Source organism: Oncorhynchus mykiss, chromosome 23, assembly GCF_013265735.2.
Source record: "Oncorhynchus mykiss isolate Arlee chromosome 23, USDA_OmykA_1.1, whole genome shotgun sequence".
Lineage (NCBI taxonomy): Eukaryota > Metazoa > Chordata > Actinopteri > Salmoniformes > Salmonidae > Oncorhynchus > Oncorhynchus mykiss.
Window position 1 is genome coordinate 42,820,843 of NC_048587.1, and position 24,309 is coordinate 42,845,151.

Consider the following 24,309-nt stretch of genomic DNA (forward strand, 5'->3'; position numbering starts at 1 on the left):
GTTCCTAGGCCGTCATTGAAAATAAGAATTTGTTCTTAACTGACCTGCATAGTTAAATAAAGGTCAAAAAATTAATATTCCAGTGATAGTGCCTTGGAACAAAAAACATCTATTTGCTCAACTTACCCCATGGCCAACATTTTAACTATATTAGCTCAGGATGCACTTTCATACTATGTTTAGGACCTCATATTGAAGCTTATGGAGACCCCAATTTATGTATCGATATTTATTTTAAATGATCTAATTTGGTTTAGATGCAAGCATCATCACCACTAACACTAAAAAATTATTTGACTTGTTGAAAATCTGTTTTTTGTACCTAACTTGTTTAACACTTTTTCCATTTGGTTGGTTCCTTTACAAACTCCATGAAATGATAACATCTTCTTAAATATTTTGTCAAATTATTAATTTGGTGTATGTATTCCTAGAAACAAACTTACCCCTTTGGCTTAATGTACCCCACTCTCCCCTGTGCCTAAACTTAAATTATCATTCTTTAGTGGGGTCATAAGATCTGTGTTTTGTCTGTGTATAGGTCACATTCCAAAAGATGTTTGCTCTACACAAACAGATGGAACGATTGAACATTGATTGCCTCATTTATTGTCTCTCTAATTAATTAAACGTGATCTCGCCTGAAGCCTTAGATACATTATTGGCTTGGGTCACTGTGTCACGCATAGGGACTGAGCTCGCTGGTAACACTGACACACAAACACATATACAATGTAATGTGCAGACTAACACTACCAAACCTAGTCAATACGTTCTATGGCCTCAATTGTCCCATTTGTATAGTAACCTGATGATGCCAGCATACTAGCTATGATTAAATAATTGAATGAGATATACTGTATATTATTTAGAAAATTATGATATTTTGGTTGGCTCAGAGCAGACCACACGCACATGTACTAACACACACAAACTAACAAACACGCACAATCAAACACGCACTAACACACTCAGGCACATAGATTTGTTTTGTACACCACAGCATGACATGTTACCATCAATTGATGCAGTAGTTCCTTTGCCAGTGAAGAAGCTCTATCCTAGCACCTTCCTAATACTCTATATCCTTCACATCGCAGCTATGTCCGCCCAAGGCCTGATATACAGATCCAGATCTATGACATGCACTGAGCAGCAATTCACCCAAATAAGAGAAAGTACTACAAAAATCAAAGCGGTCGTCATGACAATGGCCTACCCGGGCGGGCTGGAGACAGATTCATTCCACCAATCGATGGATGGTTCTATTGTATCTGTGCATGTGCAGAATCCTGCGGTCTGGAACTAGCGGATGTGTGCCAATGTCTATAGACCTAGAAGAGCCAGTGTCCCACATACAGACCCCTCTTTCCACTTTCAGCATCAGGCCAGACCGACCGACAGAGCAGGACAGCCATAGGATACCACATGCCCAGCTAAGAAGGGGAGAAGAGAGAGACAGAGAAGGGGATATAGAGGAGAAAAAGAAGAAGAGGAAAATAGACAAAGAGAGGGAGGTAGAGAGATTGAGAGGAGAAAGGGAGACGAGTGAGACAGAAGAAAAGTACTTTCTGTAAGAGTAGAGGAAAAGAAGGAGAGATGCCTGCTGCCCATCTCAGACCCAGAGTGCCCCTGGCCCAGACCAACCTGATCAGCACGCTGCTGTTGTCTCTCTGTCTCCACACCGGCTCCGTCACTGGAGGTAAGGCCACCCAACACCACCACTGTCTGTCTGACCCCAGTGACAACTCACCTTGCTGGGTAGGATGACAGCAACACAGGGTTGAATTGAGATAACAAAACATTTCAGAGCAATGTATTGTAGATGGTCATTGTAGGTGCATATAAACCTTGGGGGCATAGTAAATGTAACAGTGGGAGTGTTTGATCCGTACCAAGCTAGCACATTTGGTTCCTTGGAAGTTTTGGGAACGTATTTTTAGGTTGCCGGAAAGTTTTACTCTGATTTTGAGTTTTCCAGTGCGCTATTACTTTCTTAAAACTTTCACTGAATGTTTCAATAAGACTTTTAATACCACTGCTGGCTTATTTTGGGTTAACTTTTTTGAACTCCAAGTACAGACAGGACACATGGAAATACATTTCCTTGGGCATTAATCATCAAAAAACAGATGTATTTTTTTATTGTGGCACAGCATCAGTGAGATGCAATACTATAGGTTGTTATCAATAAAATAAGGTGCAGAGCGTTCGATTTGCCTGCTGGGGGGCAGGGAAACGCTAAGCTCCGCTAAAACCATTGATGGTGCAGTTTTCAAGGGATTGTTAAATACATGTTAACTATTTACTTTAGTATCGTCACATCTTAAAGAGCGTAGTCAGAACTACAAATGTCTGACTATTCCATGTAAAACAATTGTGCACATTTAGCTCCATCGTCCGAGTTATACAGAAAGTAACTCCATGTGTTTAATGATCAGTAAACATCAATTGATCATGTAATTTCAGATACGTGAGGGTAGCCACACAATATCTCTCAATATTGGCCACCATTAATTGGATATTTGAGTGATATAAAATAAAGTTTAACTATACCTGACAAGAATGAGTGGTTTAGGTCATTTTCCATCCTTTGTGGGCTCTGCCTGTCAAGCATCAGAAGGGCACATTTGCCAATAATGTTTACTTTGCAAGCTACCAGTAGAAACTTTGTACAGTTGGCTAAACATATATTAAGTAGACCTAATGTACTTTTTTCACTGACCAATTTAGGCCTACCTAGCGGCATTAGCTAACATCCCTTTTTCAACATTGTTTTTAAGAGTTTTTCAAGACTGCTGCTGACAGACATGATTGGCTACATTGATTGATTGACCACGTCAAACTGGCTAGCTAACAAATATTGTTTGATTTGCTTGCCGTCTATAGTGATGATGACAGTAGTCCGACAGACAACTTTACCAGGGCTTGCCAATGTCAAGCTCTTTCCAAAAGCCCAATTTCTGATGAAGCAAGTTAAATAACATGCCAAATGAATAGGCTACCCTCACGTATCTGAAATTACATGATCAACTGATGTTTACTGGTCATTAAAAGCATGCAGTTACTTTCCGTATAACTCTGATGATAGATATAAACAGTTACTTTCTGTATAACTCTGATGATAGAGCTAAACAGTTACTTTCTGTATAATTCTGATGACAGAGATAAACAGTTACTTGCTGTATAACTCTGATGATAGAGATAAACAGTTACTTGTTGTATAACTCTGATGATAGAGATAAACAGTTACTTGCTGTATAACTCTGATGATAGAGATAAACAGTTACTTGCTGTATAACTCTGATGATATAGATAAACAGTTACTTGCTTTATAACTCGGATGATAGAGCTAAATGTGGAATAATTGGAAATGTGTAACTATGCTCTTCATGAGGTGATGATATTAAAACCAAATAGGTATAGCTAACATTTATTTAACAATCCCTTGAAAACTGCATGTAGCTAGTTGTCAATGTTTTAGCGAAGCTTCCCCCCAGCAGCCAAATCAAACACTCCGTACCGTATTGTGATGTTTTATTGATAAAGACCAATAATCTTCTGTTCCCTATCCATGGATTTAGTCCACTGTGCCACCAGAATAATATTCTTAAAACGTTCTTTGAACATTACTAATGTTTTCTTGTGGTTTTTATGTAACGTCTTCTTGAAGTTCTGAGTACATGACTTTAAATAGAACCATGAGGAAACCTGCAGAAAATGTTATGCCGAAGTACTGAAATACCCACGGAAGAACGTTGTTTCTTAGGCGCTAGCTGGGTATCCTGCACAATTCCCAGAAAGTTATGGGAAAGTTGTATGCAAAATAACCATAGGACCACCACGCACTCACCAAGTTCTAAGAAACATATGCTATGCTATACACACTTGACCTACTCCAATTATCCTACCGCTCCAACAGATCCACAGAAGATGCCATTTCCATCACTATTCACACAGCCATAACACATCTATGTGAGAATGCTGTTCATTGAATACAGTTCAGCATTCAACACTATTGTTCCCTCCAAGCTTGACACAAAGCTCAGAGCCCTGGTTCTGGAGACCACCATCTGCAACCGGATTCTGGACTTCCTGATGGGCAGACCACAACAACCCCTCCTCCACACTGACTCTTAACACAGGGGCACCCCAGGGGTGTGTCCTCAGCCCTCTGCTGTACTCCCAATTCACCCACGACTGCATTGTTTGCATGACACCAACTCTATCATCACGTTTGCTGCTGACATCATGCTTGTTGGCCTGATAACCTATAGTCAGCCTATAGGGAGGAGGTAAGTGAACTGGCATTGTGGTGCCAGTGTAACAGTATTGTTTCCATCCCTCTCCTCGCCCCTACCTGGGCTTGAACCAGGAGGCCTCTGCACACATCAACAACTGACACCCACAAAGCATTGTTACCCATCGCTCCACAAAAGCTGCAGCCCTTGCAGAGCAAGGGAAACAACTACTTCAAGGTCTCAGAGCGAGTGACGTCACCAATTGAAAGGCTATTAGCGCACACCCCGCTATCTAGCTAGCCATTTCCCACCAGTTACACTCACCACCCTTTTGACCTCCTCCTTTTCTGCAGCAACCAGTAATCCACGTCAACAGCATCAATGTAACAGTTTTGCTTCCGTCCCTCTCTTCGCCCCTACCTGGGCTCAAACCAGGGACCCTCTGCACACATCAACAACTGCCTCCCACGAAGCATCGTTGCCTATCGTTCCACAAAAGCAGAGCAAGGGAAACAACTACTTCATGAGGTCTGATTGAAACTGTCTCTGAGCCTGTTGGTATTTACAAGCCATCAGCGTGCTTAACACTTGAATTGGACTGACCACCTGCACTGACTCTCTGCACCTTAGCACACATGCACTAACTCAAGCACACACAGATATACACTCATCCACACACACACACATACATTCATGCTACACACATATCACAACTGCAGCTACCAGGCTCTTATTACGATTGCTAAATAATGCACCATTTCAACACTTGCCCCCAATTTTCCAATTCCCCCTTCCCCGAAACAAGTGTAAATATTGTACTATAAAATGTTTAATCTATTCTACTGAGCCATTTACTTTATGTTTGTATTCTTATCTTATGTTATTTCTTATTGTTGTTGCATTGTCCAGAAGGAACCTGCAAGTAAGCATTTCGGTGGGCGGTGTATACCATGTGTATCCTGTACATACCAGTAATAAAACTTGAATGTCAGTGACTGACATAACAAGAGAAAAACTGCTGATGCACAACCAAATTTCAAAATTGCACCTTGTGGATTGTACCATTCTAACTATCAACAATAAGTTGAGACCCCGACTGAGTTTTGGGAAGTTGATCCGCAGGCCTACTAATTGTTTTCAACAATTAGTGCAGTCTTATAGTAATTTACACTGTCATCCTCATGCCTGTGTGAATCAGTACTGGTTGAGATTTCTGGAAACATTAAGTTAAAGTGTAAATTTACACAAAGGTAACTGATGTTTCTTGTTCCCCTTTCTTCCGGAAAAGGAAGTTTGACCAACAGAAAAAGAGGAACTGCCTCTGACAAATTAATAAAAGCTAAAATAGATCTTCAATTCAAATAATATACAGTCTCTGAGTCCCATTTGAATCTGGTCAGGGCATGTATCACAGCCTACATTAGCAGCACATTAATCAAAGTTGAATTAAAACTGACCTACGATCACCCAGTGTGCACAGCTGTGATGATTGATCCCATGGATTGGGACTCTACCCCCCTACTCCCAATAGTCATGGTGAAGGTTGAGGGGGCATAGATTGGGCTTTGTCCCGTTTCTTTATTTAACGACCATCCTTTCCCCATCCTTCTCTATCCATTGGTGAGGGTGCCCAGGCCATCTCCTGCGTCTATGCCCTTGCTAAAGGGCAAATACACCACTTTTCAACCTCATATTAATTATCTCCAGCATCATACCAGTGTCTGCATGTGAATACGGTAAATGTTTTGGTTTTGTAGAAACAAAAAGTTAAACCATAGAATGTCATTGCCCTTTAAAACCTAAAACTTCCTATTCTAGGCATAATGAAGGCTGATGAGACCCAGAATGGTGGCGGGGACACCATCAGCCACTCCCTGGCCCTGGTGCAGCATCTGGAGGCCCTGCTGGCTCAGGGGAATGGCAGTGATGTGGCCCTCAGGGTGCAGGTAGGAAACTAGCCTAGAGAGTTAAAGAGGCGGGCCGGAGGGTTACCGGTTTAAATCCTAGGTCTTACTGGGAAAAATCTGGTGGCTGACACTGTTCTTGAACCTCTCTGTGTATTTATGTATGTGTCTTGGGAGGATAAAGGAAAGAGACAAATCACAGTGTTTGTGACTTTTAAAAAAGTAATCTTCTCTTCCTCCTCCTCCTCTTCTTCCAGACAGTGGGAGCAGAGCAGGTAAAGGTGATCCAGGCCCACTCCCTGATGCTGTCCCTGCAGAGCCCTGTGTTTGAGGAACTGCTGCTCAGCCGTAACGGCACCACCCTGGTCCTCCTGGAGACCGCTGAGTGTGCTGCCGTCTTCGACAAGTTCATCAGGTAATAATAATAATAATAACAACAACTAGATGGTAATTGTACATGAAGTACAATTGATGGGACTTGCTTTAACACTTTAAACATATTTTTGTAGTAGTGGTAGAAGCTTAAAAAGTTATACTTTACTATTTAAAGCAAAGCAGTTCTAAAGTATGTATGGTTTTGAAAAACGTTATAGTAGTGATAGTGTTTGCAGTAGTAATTGTAGTGACTGGTTATAGTTGAAAAGGTAAGTAGATGATAAGTTAGAATAGCTTGAAAGGTTTAAGAGTTACTGTTGGTGAGTTATATTGTGCTAATTTATGCTAATTTCTATCGTTTTAGACAACAAACAATTAAAGAATTTGAAGTTAGGATTTCCTGAACATGTAAAAGTTGGTTTGCTGTATCTAGATTGAAAGGTTCAAGAGTTACTGTTGGTGAGTTGTATTATGCTAATTTCCATTGTTTTAGACAATGAACAATTTAAGAATTTGAAGTTAGGATAGCCTGAACATGTAAAAGTTGTTTTAGTGTCTCGAGTTTACTCTTGGTGGGTTATTTATGCAACTGTATATAGTTATAGTTGATAAATATCTTTCAAACACTTGAAGTTAGGATAGCCTGAATGTTTTAAAGTTGATTTTATAGCTTAATCTAGCCCTGCAGACAAAGAACCATATATTTGCATCATTCCCCATTTTCAGATAATCAATCATTTCTAATTGTTTTTGTTTGTGAACCACATCTGGAGTTTTGCAGCTAAAATGTATATGAAGCACACCTAACTATTCCTACTAGTATTGGTATGTTTTAGTTACACAACACACACATTCTCCAGGTTTGCAACATTGTATCATTACTGACTGACCAGGACCTCAGTCCCTGTGTCTGTCAATCAACACATTACACCAAGAGCCTTGACAGTTTTGATGATGGTCTCATTAGGGCGCCATCCCACTCTTGACAGTCGCAAAGACCTGCGTTCATGTCAGGCACTAATATCTCATTAAGGTACAAAAATAAACTGATGCCTGTATAATTCTACATGTCCCTAACAAGCCTAGCATAAATAATATTATAATAATGTGAACGAAAAATAAGCTAAAACAAAGTAGCGTCTATACAGGTCCATTAACCCAAAACGAACAGTAACAATGATGATAGACAATCTGCTTGAATATCCTTGTCTAGCTTACACTACTTGAGTAATGGTCATACACTCTCTCTTTAGACCAGCAGCTGCAGGATTGCAACTTCTGTTGCTGTATCATCTGCTTCACGTTCATTGAGTGTACAATAATATACCTATTCAGTCACTCCAAGCCTGAGAGAATCCAAGCTTGCTCCTTCTCGTATGGGACTGTGTAGAATCCGCTGCAAAGCTGCAACCTGCGCTCCTCCGTCAACTTTACACAATCAATTCTGCACGAAACATTATAGCCACACACTCGCCCTTATGCAGGAATCAGTGTAATGTTACCGAATCATCAGGTGGATAGATAGATGTAAATGATACGTTCTCCGGACTAATCTAGCAACCACTTTCTTAATGTATTGCCTATTAACTGATATGTTTCGCTGCAGCTAGTTAAACAGAACTAAATAACGTCGTTAACCAGCTAGCAAGCTAGCTTGGTTGATATATGGTTCTTTCACATGCCTCTTTTGGACAAGTTTTCCCAGTTTTTTTTTGCCCCTTATGATTAATATAGGGTTTCCCCGAAGGCCTCAATGTCTTTCATTGCCTGTCCTTTCATTCCTTTAGTTTGGTTTTTCCGACATTTTGGCTATTTTATTCGGCAGCAGAAAATGAAAGCGCTTGTCCGCCCATTCTTAGTTGTGGACATAACAATTTTTTTTCACCGAGTGAGCCTATTTTGATACATACAATACAGTCATAGTTATGGTCAGTAGACTAGTTATGGTTAGTAGTTGTGGTCAGTATCTGTATGGTTCAGTTGCTAGGCAACTGTAGCCTTGTCAACACTTCTCCCTTATACTGTAGCTAATTCATTTTTATTTTACCTTTATTTAACTAGGCAAGTCAGTTAAGAACAAATTCTTATTTTCAATGACGGCCTAGGAACCACTGGTTAGCTGCCTGTTCAGGGGCAGAACGACAGGTTTGTACCTTCCGGTTACTAGTCCAACGCAATAACCTCTAGGCTACCCTGCCGCCCATGCTAAAATGCAGTTTGTTTGTGCTAAAACTAAATAAATACTGCACATAGACCCACAAAACGTATTTGCTAGATTCGTGACAGTGTTTATAGACAAAGCAAGAAAAGTGAACTTCAACGCGATGTAGTTTATTGGAATTTGGAGATGTTATTGGTAAATAATTATTCCGCTAGCTTCTGACATGACTTGCTGCATCTAGAAAGAAAGCAGTTGATGGGTAACTTAAATAAAAAGCTATATCTACAGATTGATACAAGCTATTCCTAATATTTCTTTTGTTTTGAAAATCGGATAAGTAGATGAACATTTTATAATTTATTTGTTTTTGTCTGACTTGCTGGGGGAGTGGTCATAGCGGCAGTTGTTTGGAAAAAGTGTGGTAAATGCAGTTACTAAAACAGCTGTACCGTTAGTTCCGTAGTGAATATTTTTGTTCCGTAAACAGATATGAATAGCAGAGAAGTAGACGAAGATGTCATACCCTCTAACTTTTTGTCTAACTTGTTGGGGCAGTGGTCAAAGTGGCAGATGTCTGCAAAAAAAAAAATCAGAAAATGTTGATGTGGTTACTAAATCAGCTGTAATTTTTTATCAAATAAAATTTATTTATATAGCCCTTCGTACATCAGCTGATATCTCAAAGTGCTGTACAGAAACCCAGCCTAAAACCCCAAACAGCAAGCAATGCAGGTGTAGAAGCACGGTGGCTAGGAAAAACTCCCTAGAAAGGCCCAAACCTAGGAAGAAACCTAGAGAGGAACCAGGCTATGTGGGGTGGCCAGTTGTCTTCTGGCTGTGCCGGGTGGAGATTGTAACAGAACATGGCCAAGATGTTCAAATGTTCATAAATGACCAGCATGGTCAAATAATAATAATCACAGGCAGAACAGTTGAAACTGGAGCAGCAGCACGGCCAGGTGGACTGGGGACAGCAAGGAGTCATTATGTCAGGTAGTCCTGAGGCATGGTCCTAGGGCTCAGGTCCTCCGAGAGAAAGAAAGAGAGAATTAGAGAGAGCATACTTAAATTCACACAGGACACCGGATAGGACAGGAGAAGTACTCCAGATATAACAAACTGACCCTAGCCCCCCGACACATAAACTACTGCAGCATAAATACTGGAGGCTGAGACAGGAGGGGTCAGGAGACACTGTGGCTCCATCAGAGGACACCCCCGGACAGGGCCAAACAGGAAGGATATAACCCCACCCACTTTGCCAAAGCACAGCCCCCACACCACCCTCCTAGGGACGGTATGAAAGAGCCCTAGTAAGCCAGTGACTCAGCCCCTGTAATAGGGTTAGAGGCAGAGAATCCCAGTGGAAAGAGGGGAACCGGCCAGGCAGAGACAGCAAGGGCGGTTAGTTGCTCCAGAGCCTTTCCGTTCACCTTCACACTCCTGGGCCAGACTACACTCAATCATATGACCCACTGAAGAGATGAGTCTTCAGTAAGGACTTAAAGGTTGAGACCGAGTTTGCGTCTCTCACATGGGTAGGCAGACCATTCCATAAAAATGGAGCTCTATAGGAGAAAGCCCTGCCTCCAGCTGTTTGCTTTGAAATTCTAGGGACAATTAGGAGGCCTGCGTACGTGTAGAATCATTTTTGGGGTTCAAAACCCATATTTGAGTAATAGAGAAGTAGACCAAGATGTAAACGCTTTAACTTCTTCCCTAAGTTGTTGCAACATGGTCAAAGTAGCTGATTGGTGTCAAAAGTTGCATTATTGCATTTACAGTGAATGGAAGATGGAAGTGATGATGTCACGATGGGGCTTTTTAGAATCTTGAGGAAATCCCAAACAAGGAAATGGAGGACAAAATGTGTAATATTTTAAAAAGCATAAAAGTGATCAAAAGTTGTAAAGAAGCAACTCAAGTGCGATTGAAGCTGGGGCTTTGCTTTGCAAGCCCCACAATGATTCATTTGATTTATAAAGCATATTTCTCACATCAAAGGTGCTAAAGTGAGGGAGAGCATTGAGTGTGCTGCCTTCTAAGTTTGGGTGAAAAGGGAGACACTTGCATGCGCGCGCACACACACACACACACACATACATACACAGTGTGTGTTGCCATATCAAGTTCTTCAGTTGAGGGAGACTAGAGGAAGTAGCCTGGTTAACCATGTGGACCGCTGCCCTCCCCACTAGAGGAAGTAGGTAATAAGTCAGAGGGAATTATACAATGAGGAATTCCCCTCCTGACAAGCATTACACACCAAGGTTTAGGGTTAATTGAAAAAAAATTGGAGGAGAGGGAGTTTTTCTGTATATGTCACAAATGCTTTACAGTATTTATGAAAGTGTACAACAGTTCTGTATTTTCATATAGCTTGTGTGACATCTTGTGGGTGTACTAAGTAACTGCAGCCTCTTGACTAATTCAGCATGGTTGGTTGGTGTGAGAATACAGTACATCAATGAGTAGTAAAACCTAATGGTCAATGGAGGAGTCAGCACATCAATCATTGATCATAGTAGTGTTGTCACGATACCATCATTTTTGGCTTCGATACCGATACTAGGTTTAGTATCTCAATACTTAATACCATCACAATACTCATTACCAAAATGATACCCAAACTAGAAAACATTACCAACCCCTACGCTCCGTATTATCCGCTGGCTGCCCCACCACCAGACAAAGCACTGGGCTAGGCTGAAACACCTGCATTTTGGAGCTGCCATACTCAAGAATGCAAAAAAGAGACCAAATTTGTACATGTACATTAACTCAATGATTATTTATATTTTTACATTCTCAAACTGATATGTGACATGTATGTATTAATAATACCAAAATAACATGCAAAACAAGGAAAAATTATATATTTACATAATAAACAGTACAAGTCAAAAGTTTGGGCACACATAGTCGTTCAAGGGTCTTTGTCTATTTTTACTATTTTCTACATTGTAGAATAATAGTGAAGACATCACAACTATGAAATAACACATATTGAATCATGTAGTAAGCAAAAAAAGTGTTAAATGAATCAAAATACATTTTATATTTGGGATTCTTAAAATTAAACACCCTTTGCCTTGATGACAGCTTTGCACACACTTTGCATTCCCTCAACCAGATTCACCTGGAATGCTTTTCCAACAGTCTTGAAGGAGTTCCCACATATGCTGAGCGCTTGTTGGATGCTTTTACTTCACTCTGCGGTCCAACTCATCCCAAACCATCTCAATTGGGTTGAGGTCGGGTGATTGTGAAGGCCAGGTTATCTGATGCAGCTCTCCATCACTCTCCTTCTTGGTCAAATATCCCTTACACAGCCTGGAGATGTGTTGCATCATTGTCTTGTTGAAAAACAAATGATAGTCCCACTAAGTGCAAACCAGATTTGATGGCGTATCACTGCAGAATGATGTGGTTGCCATTCTGGTTAAGTATGCCTTGAATTCTAAATAATGCGGAGATAATCCTTTCACCTACTCTGCGTCTCACAAAGACCTCACAAAGACCAAAAATCTCAAATTTGGACTCAGAGTCCACCGATTTCCACTGGTCCAATGTCCATTGCTCGTGTTTCTTGGCCCAAGCAAGTCTCTTCTTCTTATTGGTGTCCTTTAGTAGGGATTTCTTTGCAGCAATTAGACCTTGAAGGCCTGATTCACACAATCTCCTTTGAACAGTTGATGTTGAGATATGTTTGTTACTTGAACAATGTGAAGCATTTATTTAGGCTGCCACTTCTGAGGCTGGTAACTAATGAACTTATCCTCTGCAGCAGAGGTTATATTGGGTCGTCCTTTCCTGTGGCAGTCCTCATGAGAGCCAGTTTCATCATAGCGCTTGATGGTTTTTGCGACTGCACTTGAAGAAACTTTCAAAGTTCTTCAAATCATCTGGATTGACTGATCTTCATGTCTTAAAGTAATGATGGACTGTCGTTTCTCTTTGCTTATTTGAGCTGTTCTTGCCATAATATGGACTTGTTCTTTTTAGAAAATAGGGCTATCGTCTGTATACCACCCCTACCTTGTCACAACACAACTGATTGGCTCAAACGCATTAAGAGGAAAGAAATTCCACAAATTAACTTTTAAAAGGCACGCCTGTTAATTGAAATTCTTTCCATGTGACTACTTCATGAAGTGGCAACTGAGTGGGACGGCGGTCTAAGGCACTGCATATCAGTGCTAGAGGCGTCACTACAGACCCTGGTTCAATTCCAAACTTTAGGAGTATGCTTGGGGTCATTGTCCATTTGGAAGAGCCATTTGAGACCAAGATTTAACTTCCCGAGATGTTGCTTCAATTTATCCACATAATTTTCCTGCCTCATGATGCCATCTATTTTGTGAAGTGCACCAGTCCCTCCTGCAGCAAAGCACCCCCACAACATGATGCTGCCTGCCCCATGCTTCACGGTTGGGATGGTGTTCTCGGCTTGAATGTTCTATTTTTGTTTCATCAGACCAGAGGACATTTCTCCAAAAAGTATGATCTTTGTCCCCATGTGCAGTTGCAAACTGTAGTGTGGCTTTTTTATGGTGGTTTTGGAGCAGTGGCTTCTTCCCTACTGAGCGGCCTTTGAGGTTAAGTTGATATAGGACTCGTTTTACTGTGGATATAGATACTTTTGTACCTGTTTCCTCCAGCATCTTCACAAGGTCCTTTGCTGTTGTTCTGGGATTGATTTGCACTTTTCGCACCAAAGTACGTTAATCTCTAGGAGACAGAACGCATCTCCTTCCTGAGCAGTATGATGGCTGTGTGGTCCCATGGTGTTTATACTTGCTACTATTGTTTGTACAGATGAACGTGGTACCTTCAGGCATTTGGAAATTGCTCCCAAGGATGAACCAGACTTGTGGAGATCTACAATTGTTTTCTGAGGTCTTGGCTGATTTCTTTTGATTTTCCCATGATGTCAAGCAAAGGCAGCCCTTGAAGTACATCCACAGGTACACCTCCAATTAACTCAAATGATGTCAATTAGCCTATCAGAAGCTTCTAAAGCCATGACATCATTTTCTGCAAGCTGTTTAAAGGCACAGTCAACTTAGTGTATGTCAACTTCTGACCCACTGGAATTGTGATACAGTGAAATAATCTGTCTGTAAACAAGTGTTGGAAAAATGACTTGTGTCATGCACAAAGTAGATGTTCTAACCGACTTTCCAAAACTATAGTTTGCTAACAAGAAATTTGTGGAGTGGTTGAAAAACAAGTTTTAATGACTCCAACCTAAGTGTATGTAAACTTCCGACTTCAACTGTATAAAATATATTTTGATTTGTTTTACACTTTTTTGGTTACTACATGATTCCATATGTGTTATTTCATAGTTGTGATGTTCACGTTATCATTCAACAATGTAGAACATTTAAAAAAAGAAAGAAAAACCCATTAATTAGTAGGTGTGTCCAATCTTTTGATAGGTTTTTAGCTAAACAGTTGAGGCTCAAAACCTTCCTTGAATGACCGGTTGCCACTGCTGCCAGGCCATTGCAGGATATCTTGGTTGACTCATTTTCCCCGGCTTTGTAAAGACTACAACCTGACAGGAGCCAAACTTCCTTGTTCCCACCCTTGAAGGCAGTCTTTTGAAAATTGGGGCGGAACTAGTTTACAGGTGCGATGTTACTGCGATGTCACTGACTATCCTCAAAGATGGCTAAATAATTATTATGAATCTGATGATTCCTCCTTCCAAGAAGAGCTGGACGTCGAAATGTTAATGTAATGGCCGCCGTCGGTGGAAGAAGGTGAGGACCAAGGTGCAGCGTGGTAAGTGTTCATGATTTTTAATATAATCAAAACTGAACACTAAACAAAATAACAACTAGGAAGAACGAACAAACGAAACAGTCCTGTCTAGTGATGACACACAAAACAGAAAATAAACACCCACGAAACACAGGTGGAAAAAGGCTACCTAAGTATGATTCTCAATCAGAGACAACTAACGACACCTGCCTCTGATTGAGAACCATACCAGGCCAAACTCAAAAACCAACCTAGAAAAACAAACAGACTGCCCACCCCAACTCACGCCCTGACCATACTAAAACAAAGACAAAACAAAGGAACTAAGGTCAGAACGTGACAGTTAAATGTTATTTTTAAATAGGAACATACAGCCCTATTTATTTCTAATGAAATCAAAGCTTATTTGTCACGTGTGCCGAATACAACAAGTGTAGACGTTACAGTGAAATGCTTACTTACAAGCCCTAACCAACTGTGCAATTTTTAAGAAAAAATAAGTATTAGGTAAACAATAGATAAGTAAAGAAATAAAAAAAACTGTAAAATTACAGTGAAAATAACAGTAGCGAGGCTATATACAGGTGGTACTGGTACAGAGTCAATGTGCTGGGGAACCGGTTACTCAGGCTCAGTGCAAATAGTCCGGATATCCATTTGATTACCTGGTCAGAGCAAAAACTTATTTCCTATAGTGACACACTAATGGACTGTTTTATTAAAACATGTTGACTGTATTTAGTCACTTGTCAGTACACTTGTATTTTTTTTTATAGAAAACACCATTATATACACTGCATTCGAAAAGTATACTTTTTCCACATTTTATTACGTTAAAATTAAAACATTTTACTCATCAATTTACACACTCTACGCCATAATGACAAATCGAAAACAGGTTTCTAGAAATGTTTGCATTTCTAAGTAATAAAAACTAAAATACCTTGTTTACATAAGTATTCAGACCCTTTGCTATGAGACTCGAAATTGAGCTCGGGTGCTTCCTGTTCCCATTGATTATTCTTGAAAAGGTTCGACAACTTGATTGGAGTCCACCTTAAAACATTTCTGCAGCATTGAAGGTCCCCAAGAACATAGTGGCTGTTACGTCCATTGTCGGAATGAGACCAAAGCGCAGTGTGGAAAGTGTACATCTTCTTTATTTAAAATAAACACTAAAAAACAACAAAAGATAAACAAACGTAAAGTTCTGCAGGGCTATACAGCTACTGTGCAAAAACAAGATCCCAGAAACTCAGGTTGAAAATGGGGGGATGGAAGAACCTTCCAGAAGGACAACCTTCTCTGCAGCACTCAATCAATCAGGCCTTTATGGTGGAGTGGCAGACGGAAGCCACTCTTATAGTAAAAGGCACATGACAGCCCACTTGGAGATTTCCAAAAGTCACCCAAAGGACTTTGTTCATTTCTCTACCATAACCTGCCTCCAACCACGCCAGCCCAGTACCTACACATCCAACTTCTTCACCTAAGGGATCATCTGAGAACAGCCACCCAGACAGCTGATGAAACTGTGGGTTTGCACAATGAAGAATTTCTGCACAAACGGTCAGAAACCGTCTCAGGGAAGCTCATCTGTGTGCTCGTCGTCCTCAACAGGGTCTTGACCTGACTGCAGTTCGGTGTCATAACCGACTTCAGTGGCAAATGCTCACCTTCAATTGCCACTGTTGGAGAAATGTGCTCATCTGTACCAGGCAGATGACTGACAGCGTGTATGGCATCATGGGGGCAAGAGGTTTGCTGATGTCAACGTTATAAACAGTGCCCAATGGAGGCAGAGGGGTTATAGTATTGGTAGGCATAAGCTACGGACAATTAACACAAATGCATTTTATCGATTGCAATTTGAATGCACAGAGATACCGTGAAGAGAACCTGAGGCCCATTGTCGTGCCATTCATCCACCGCCATCACCTCATGTTTCAGCATGATAATGCACAGCCCCATGTCCCAAGGATCTGTACACAATTCCCTGAAGCTGAAAATGCCCCAGTTCTTCCATGCCTGCATACTCAACAGACATGTCACTCATTGTGCATGTTTAGGATGCTGTGGATCGACAGCGTGTTCCAGTTTCTGCCAATATCCAACAACTTCGCACCGACATTGAAGAGGACTGGGACAACATGCCACAGGCCACAATCAACAGCCTGATCAACTCTATGCAAAGGAGATGTGTTGCGCTGCATGAGGCAAATGGTGATCACACCAGATACTGACTGGTTTTCTGATCCACACCCCTACCTCTTTTTACAGTATCTGTGACCAACAAATGCATATCTGTATTCCCAGTCATGTGAAATCCATAGATTATGAATTTATTTCAATTGACTGAAATCTTAGAAATTGTTGCATGTTGCATTTATATTTTTGTTCAGTGGATATTATACTATAACGCCAGTCTAACCGAATATGGATGTTATGTTGGTTGAATGTTCCAGGCAGGTTCCAGAATGTTCTTCAACTGGTGAACCTCTTCTTGTGTTCGGTAATTGCAGCTGGTTTAGCCGGCTTTGGCGCTGTGGCGATGTTGGCAGGGATGTTGAGTTTCGGGGGCTGTGACTCTGGCTCCTTGTAGACAACCGTCTGGTCCTTTCTGCACTCCACAGCCAGGTGGACAAGCCTGTTGTCCACATTCTTCACCATCTTCTGCTTCAACCGCTTGCAAAATATTTGTTTGTACTGCAAGTCTCCTGGAAAGTCATGAAGACTGATCATGAGGATACAATAAACCATGTTAGTCTGTAAACAAAAAAGGGTACAGTAGACTGGTATGCGTTTTGTTACACTCAATGAGTCAATGATGGAGCATTGAGATCGGCTTTTAGCAAAGATGTGAAAAGTTTGAGGGGGGATTGACTTGTAGAGTCTAGTTGTGTATTATTGTATATGAGCACCTACAGTTGTGCTGTTGAGTAGACAAGCACTGCCAACAATATAGTGAATAGGCTAGAAGAGTATACTAACAACCACTCTCCCCCATGCCAACGAACTGACTGCAAAGGTGTGAAAAGGTTGAGAAATACTTGTCTGGTAGACAGTTTAGTGTATTGGTGATTTTTTTCTTCTTTGTGTCAATAGATCATGCATATTAACCTTCACACACAATACCCACCACCCAACAGACACCATCCCCTCCTTACTAATACCTAATTTTCTCAAATGTAGACTTCGCCTGAACAATCAACTAAGCCTCCATAATACAGAGAAAACTACAGTAGAAGTTGTAGCCTACTTGTAAACACAGCAACTATGACAACAAGACATGGACCATGTTTATGTCTAGCTCCAGTATATTTATTTGCTCATCATGGAGTCATTGAAAGATTTAGTAGATTTTAGTAAGATTTTATAAGGTGACACACTATTTCCTGGTGCTGAGCTTGATGTTGAGGCCGCTGCAGATATTCTTGGGATCAGACTCTAAATATAACACATATACTCACATTAGCCTCTACAGTAGTTATTTAACAAGCTAGCGCTTAGTTAACGTAACCTAACGAAGCTAATGTTAGCTTGCAAAGTTACAAATCACATCGCCAGATAGCAGCTTGCTAATTACATTGATATGCTTCGGAATGTCTAGCCAGCGTATTATGAAAGTTAGCTAGATAGATTTTAGTTTAGATAAATAAACAAATGTAGTTCGCTAGCTATGACGTGACCATGAGTTGAGACTTCAGTTCCTTTTCAAAATCCTCAGGCTGAAAGTGCTGGCTTCAAACACAAGTAAAACTTTACATGTATGTTAGATGATCAAAGACTGTGTATGTTACCTGTGTGTGTGTGTTAGAGGTACTGTTTCAGTTGTCAGTTCAGTTCAGTTATGATATAGACTGCATCAAGTGCAAACGTAAACAGTATTTATCCCTAACCAAGTTACCTAGTTTCTGAGAGACTGACCTCTGACCCCCTGCTCTTCTTTCTCTCTATCCTTCTCTCCTAGTATTATGGAAGGATCTTCCTGTGTATCCCTATGGCTGTTTTCCTCTCCTTGGGTTTAACATAATATACTGAACAAAAATTTCAACTGGAAGAACTTGTCCCGATTGGTATTTTTAAATCATTGATGAATGATTTTGAGACTGATTCCCTGACCTGTCAATGTTTTTAATTTGCTGTTTTTGATTTTGTTATACTCTTGTGAATTCTATGGTTTTTACTAGATTACTTGTAGTTTTTCATGTTGTTTGTCTGTAATTTTTGTAATGACTTGGTGCTGCCTATCTTGGCCAGGACGCTCTTGAAAAAGAGATTTTAAATCTAAATGAGCCTTTCCTGGTTAAATAAAAGTTAAATTAAAAAAAAATTAAAAACGCAACATGCAACAATTTCAACAGATTTACTAAGTTACACTTCATATATAACGGAAAGCAGTCAATTGAAATACATTCATTAGGCCCTAATCTGTGCATTTCAAATGACTGGGCAGGGTCGCAGCCATGGATGGGCCTGGGTGGGTATAGGCCCACTCACTCAGAATTTGTATTTCCTCACAAAAGGGCTTTATTAGAGACAGAAATACTCATCAGTTTCATTAGCTGTCCGGGTGGCTGGTCTCCGGATGTGGAGGTCCTGGGCTGGCGTGGTTAAACGTGATCTGCTGTTCTGAGGCCGGTTGGACATACTGCCAAATTCTCTACAACGACGTTGCAGACGTTGCAACAGCTCTGGTGGACATAGCTACAATCAACATGCCAAATGCATGCTCCCTAAAAACTTGAGATATCTGTGACATTGTGTTGTGTGACAAAACGGCACATTTTAGAGTAGCCTTTTATTGTCCCCAGAATAAAGTGCAGCTGTGTAATGCTAATGCTGTTTAATCAGCTTCTTGATATGCCACACCTGTCAGGTGGATGGGTTATCTTGGCAAAGGAGAAATGCTCACTAACTGGGATGTAAACAAATGGGTGCAGAGCATTTGAGAGAAATAAGCTTTTTGTGCGTATGGAACATTTCTGGGATCTTTTATTTCAGCTCATGAAACATGAGACCAACACTTTACATGTTTACATTTTTGTTCAGTATACAGTATATTTGTTGTTCCATTGTCCAACTAAGAGATGTTGAATATCTATTAATCTCCCCCTTCTCACTCTCTCTATCCAGGTACCTGTATTGTGGAGAGATCTCCCTGTGTCTGGAGCAGGCCACCTCTCTACACAAGCTGGCCACTAAATACCGCGTCCAGGGCCTTCAGCAGGGGGTCACCCAGTACATGACCCAGAACCTGGCCAGCAACTCCCCTTCTGGACACGTGGTGGAATGGTACTGTACCGTTTATTTATTTAATGTTTATTTAACCAGGTCCCATTATTTTACCAAGTCCCATTGAGGTCAGAAGACATCTTTCACAAGAGAGACCTGTATTTTCATTATGACATCCATACATTAGTCTTTACAATAAAGATTGCATTTATTAACAACTAGTTCAACTTGTAAAACATATACTTGACTTAAATAATTGTTATCACTATTCCAGGTACAAGTACGTAAATGCATCAGTTGGTAACATGAAAGCATGGACTGGACTATTTGTTGAAACCATTGCAGGTACTATTACCTAAGTGCATCGGTTGGTATCATGGAAATATGGTCTGGACTTTTTGTTGACAACATTGCAGGTACCAGTACGCCCTGCAGACTGGAGACGTGGCCCTGCGGGACAGCTGTCTGCAGTACCTGTCCTGGAACCTGTCCTCTGTGCTGCAAAGTGGGGAGTGGACGCATGTCAGCAACGACCTGCTCATGACCCTGCTGCAGCGCTCAGACCTCATCCTGCAGGTACGCCTGATCCCAGATCTGTTTGAGAGTCATTCCTCACAAAACTCAGACAACAACAAATACCATAATTTGGGCGATTTTCACAAAATGTAATCCATTGAATAGTCCTTTCTTAATGCATATTTGAGAAATAATTAATGAAAGTCTGCATATTTATGACATTTTGGCATTTCATCTGTAGATGAAAGCAAAGCAAAAATTACTGTCATATGAAGCTTTACTGCTTGCTCTGTTATGAGCAGGGGCCGTAATAGCAAAACGGGGTCGCATTTTCAAAACGCAGGCCAATAAAAAAATCTGCGTTTTAACCATTGAAAGTCAACAGTGTTATTTTTCTTCAATAGAGTGATCAAGGATGTGCAACTGTAGTTTTCCTTTACACAAAATACATTAGTGCAACACATTCGGCAGAAAATAGATTCATTTTCATCAGATGACAACATAAGTGCAAAGCTAAATTAGCTTATGTAGTGGGCAGTAATTTTTTACATGTGCATATAAAGTTTATATGATATTATAAATATCTCACATCACACGACTCGTAATAAGAATAAGCAATTAACCTATTAAAATGTTTATCTGACTCCATAAAAATAATGAAAATATATCTGCAAGCTTTAGGCAATGAGTTGATGTAGACTAACAAGAATTGGTCTTGAGAATGGTCTACAGTACATTCAGAATGTATTCAGACCCCTTGACTTTTTCCGCATTTTGTTTCATTACAGCCTTATTCTAAAATGTATTAAATTGTTGTTTTCCTCATTAATCTACCCAATAATTACAACAACAAAAAAGGTTTTTAGAAATGTTGGCAAATTTATATAAAAAAAAAAACTGAGATAAATAAGTATTCTGTACTTTGTTGAAGCACCTTTGGCAGTGATTACAGGCTCAAGTCTTCTTGAGTATGATGCTACAAGCTTGGCACACCTGTATTTGGGCAGTTTCTCCCATTCTTCTCTGCAGATCCTCTGAAGCACTGTCAGGTTGGATGGGGAGTGCGGCTATTTTCAAGTCTCTCCGGAGATGTTCAATTGGGTTCAAGTCTGGGCTCTGGCTGGGACACTCAATGACATTCAGAGACTTGTCCCAAAGAAACTCCTGCGTTGTCTTGGCTTTATGCTTAGGGTTCTTGTCCTGTTGGAGCAGGTTTTCACCAAGGATCTCTCTGTTCTTTGCTCCATTCAACTTTCTCTTAATCCTGACTAGACTCCTAGTCCTTGCTGCTGAAAAACATCCCCACAGCATGATGCTGCCACCACCATGCTTCACCGTAGGGATGGTGGAAGGTTTCCTCCAGATGTGACGCTTGGCATTCAGGCCAAAGAGGTCAATCTTGGTTTCATCTTGTTTCTCATGGTCTGAGAGTCTTTAGGTCCAAGCGGGCTGTCATGTGCCTTTTACTGAGGAGTGGTTTCCGTCTGGCCACTCTACCATAAAGGCCCGATTGGTGGAGTGCTGCAGAGATGGTTGTCCTTCTGGAAGATTCTCCCATCTCCACAGAGGAACTCTGGAGCTCTGTCAGAGTGACAATCAGGTTCTTGGTCACCTCCCTGACCAAGGCCCTTCTCCCCTGATTGCTCAGTTTGGCCGGGCGGCCAGCTCTAGGAGGAGTCTTGGTGGTTCCAAACTTCTTCCATTTAAGAATGATGGAGGCCACTGTGTTCTTGGGGACCTTCAATGCTGCAGACATTTTTTGGTACTCTTCCTCAGATCTGTTCCTCGAGACAATCCTGTCTCGGAGCTCTACGGACAATTCCTTCGACCTTATGGCTTGATTTTTGCTCTGACATGCACTGTCCACTGTGTGACCTTATATAGAGAGGTGTGTGCCTTTCTAAATCGTGTCCAATCAATTGAATTTACCACAGGTGGACTCCAATCTAGTTGTAGAAACATATCAAGGATGATCAATGGAAACAGGATGCACCTGAGCTCAATTTTGAGTCTCATAGCAAAGGGTCTGAATACTTTCCGATTATATTTGTGTCTACTATAATACTGTCTGCAAAATTAATTTCCCAGGCCTGTGGGAACAATAATGTTTTAAAAATGTGACTTTGAATTGCAGAGTGAAATGGAGCTCTTCGCGGCACTGGAGGCCTGGATCAACCAGAACGAACCGGATGCTCTAACGGCCGAGAACGCTCTGAGAGCCGTCCGTTATGCCATGATGCCCCCTCTGGAGCTCTTTCGCCTGCAGACCCAGTCTCCTGTTCTGGCCCGCTACCAGGAGTCGGTCCGGGACCTCCTCTATCAGTCCTACCAGTTCCACTCCTCCTCTCCCCTCCACATGGCCAAGTACTTTGACGTGAACTGCAGTCTCTTCATGCCCAGGAACTACCTCTCCCCTGCCTGGGGGAGTCCTTGGGTCATTAACAACCCCATGAGGGACGACCGCAGCACCAGCTTCCAGACGCAGCTGGGCCCCAGCGGCCATGATGCCAACAAGAGGGTGACCTGGAACTCCCTGTTCTCGCCCCGTTGGTTGCCCCTCAGCATGAGGCCAATGTACTCCGAACAAGGTTCCACACAGCCGACACGTGTTGATGGAGGCCGCCTGCGCATCATTATTACTCCCGCTACATCGAGTGCAGAGTTTGCCGGGGTGAGCTTCCAGAAGACGGTGGTGGTGATGACGAGGAAGCAGGGAAAGATGGTGGTGAGACATGTTTATAATTTCCACCAGAGCACCGAGGAGACTGGTGACTTCCTGGTGGAAGCCGATCTGCACCGTAAGACATCTGAGTACCTGGTCGATGGTTCCCTCCATCTACACATCGTGGTGAAGCCACTCTACCAGACCCTCATAGCTACAAAGAAATGACCACCTCCACTCTTTCTATGCGTCCCAATTCTCTATCCTTCTGCTCTGAGTGTGCACTTGTTCACTTCCCTTCAGGTCACTTGTTCACTTCCCTTCAGGTCACTTGTTCACTTCCCTTCAGGTCACTTGTTCACTTCCCTTCATGCATGTGGAGGAGTGCATGAGTGCACACTTTGGGAGAAATCCCTCTCCGTACATGCCCTCTTAAAGCATCACACTCATATCGCATAATACGCAATGTCAAGGGAGAACCAACCCACCCCATCATGTCTGCAGTGTATGGGATACATGGATAGTAGACGATATCTGTTTGATAGCTTTTAGAAACATTTTGAACAGTATTTATTCAAGATCAATATGTCTTTCAAACTTAGCTATGTTTTAAATACTATGTCTCTTGGTGATATTATACGCCAGGCATTTACCTCAAAGGGGTCTTTGCCATTCATCACATCTGACATGGTCACCCTGTCCAGGTGCTTATAGCCATTCTGTTTCTCATGTAGCATACCAAGGCCTACAAACCACAGTACTAGAAATTGATAGTGAAATGGATTGAATCCATATAGCCAGTTTGTATAATAAATAACACTAAGTTTATCAAAAACATTTTTAGATTAGATTAATTGTCACTTATTTTTATTAATAATAGTAAATATTAGTTATCTTAGAAAATTTTAAAAATCATACAAAGTTTTTTAGGAGCTTTTATTATTCTCAAGCTGTTCACCAAGGTTCAGAAACAGAGTGTTTCCTCTTCATTGACATTACTGTTGAAGATATATGTTGCTTGTGGTACCATCCAATAAAGCGAAGTTCTTCCAGGGCATTTTCTGTGTTTCCAATATTTTAGAGTGATGTATTACAAATATAGCTTATGTCTTTGTTTATTGATTATGCCAGCATATGAGTGCATTCAAATGGGGAACTTCCAAGTTTCATTTAATGTAAATCATAATACACTTTAAATGAATATTGTGACGTATCGCTATGACCTCCGCCTAGCCATCAAACAGGCAAAAGGACAATATCGGAATCCTATTATACCTGCTCCGACGCTCGACACACGTGGCAGGGGCTACAGTGCATTACGGACTACAAATGAAGCCCTAGCCGTGACTTGCCCAACGATACCTCTCTACCAGACAAACTTAATGCCTTTTATTCACACTTCGACAAAGAACAACGAGGAGCCCTGCGTAAGGCTCCACGCTA

At 41.2% G+C, this 24,309-nt stretch overlaps 1 protein-coding gene across 1 annotated transcript; it reads left to right on the top strand.

The window, feature by feature from the left end:
* The first annotated feature begins 1,362 nt into the window (after positions 1-1,362).
* On the top strand, positions 1,363-23,917 carry LOC110502794 (BTB/POZ domain-containing protein 17). Its single transcript, XM_021581079.2, has 6 exons — positions 1,363-1,702; positions 6,060-6,187; positions 6,403-6,560; positions 19,590-19,748; positions 20,105-20,264; positions 22,339-23,917. Exons 1-6 carry the CDS (start codon positions 1,600-1,602, stop codon positions 23,092-23,094), a joined length of 1,464 nt encoding a protein of 487 aa, XP_021436754.1. The 5' UTR covers positions 1,363-1,599; the 3' UTR covers positions 23,095-23,917.
* Positions 23,918-24,309: the final 392 nt, after the last annotated feature.

Coding starts and splice junctions, on each gene's coding strand:
- LOC110502794 (XM_021581079.2), top strand. CDS start 1,600: ATGCCTGCTGCCCATCTCAGACCCAGAGTGCCCCTGGCCCAGACCAAC. Junction 6,188..6,402: donor ATGTGGCCCTCAGGGTGCAG/GTAGGAAACTAG, acceptor CTCTTCTTCCAG/ACAGTGGGAGCAGAGCAGGT. Junction 20,265..22,338: donor GCTCAGACCTCATCCTGCAG/GTACGCCTGATC, acceptor TTTGAATTGCAG/AGTGAAATGGAGCTCTTCGC.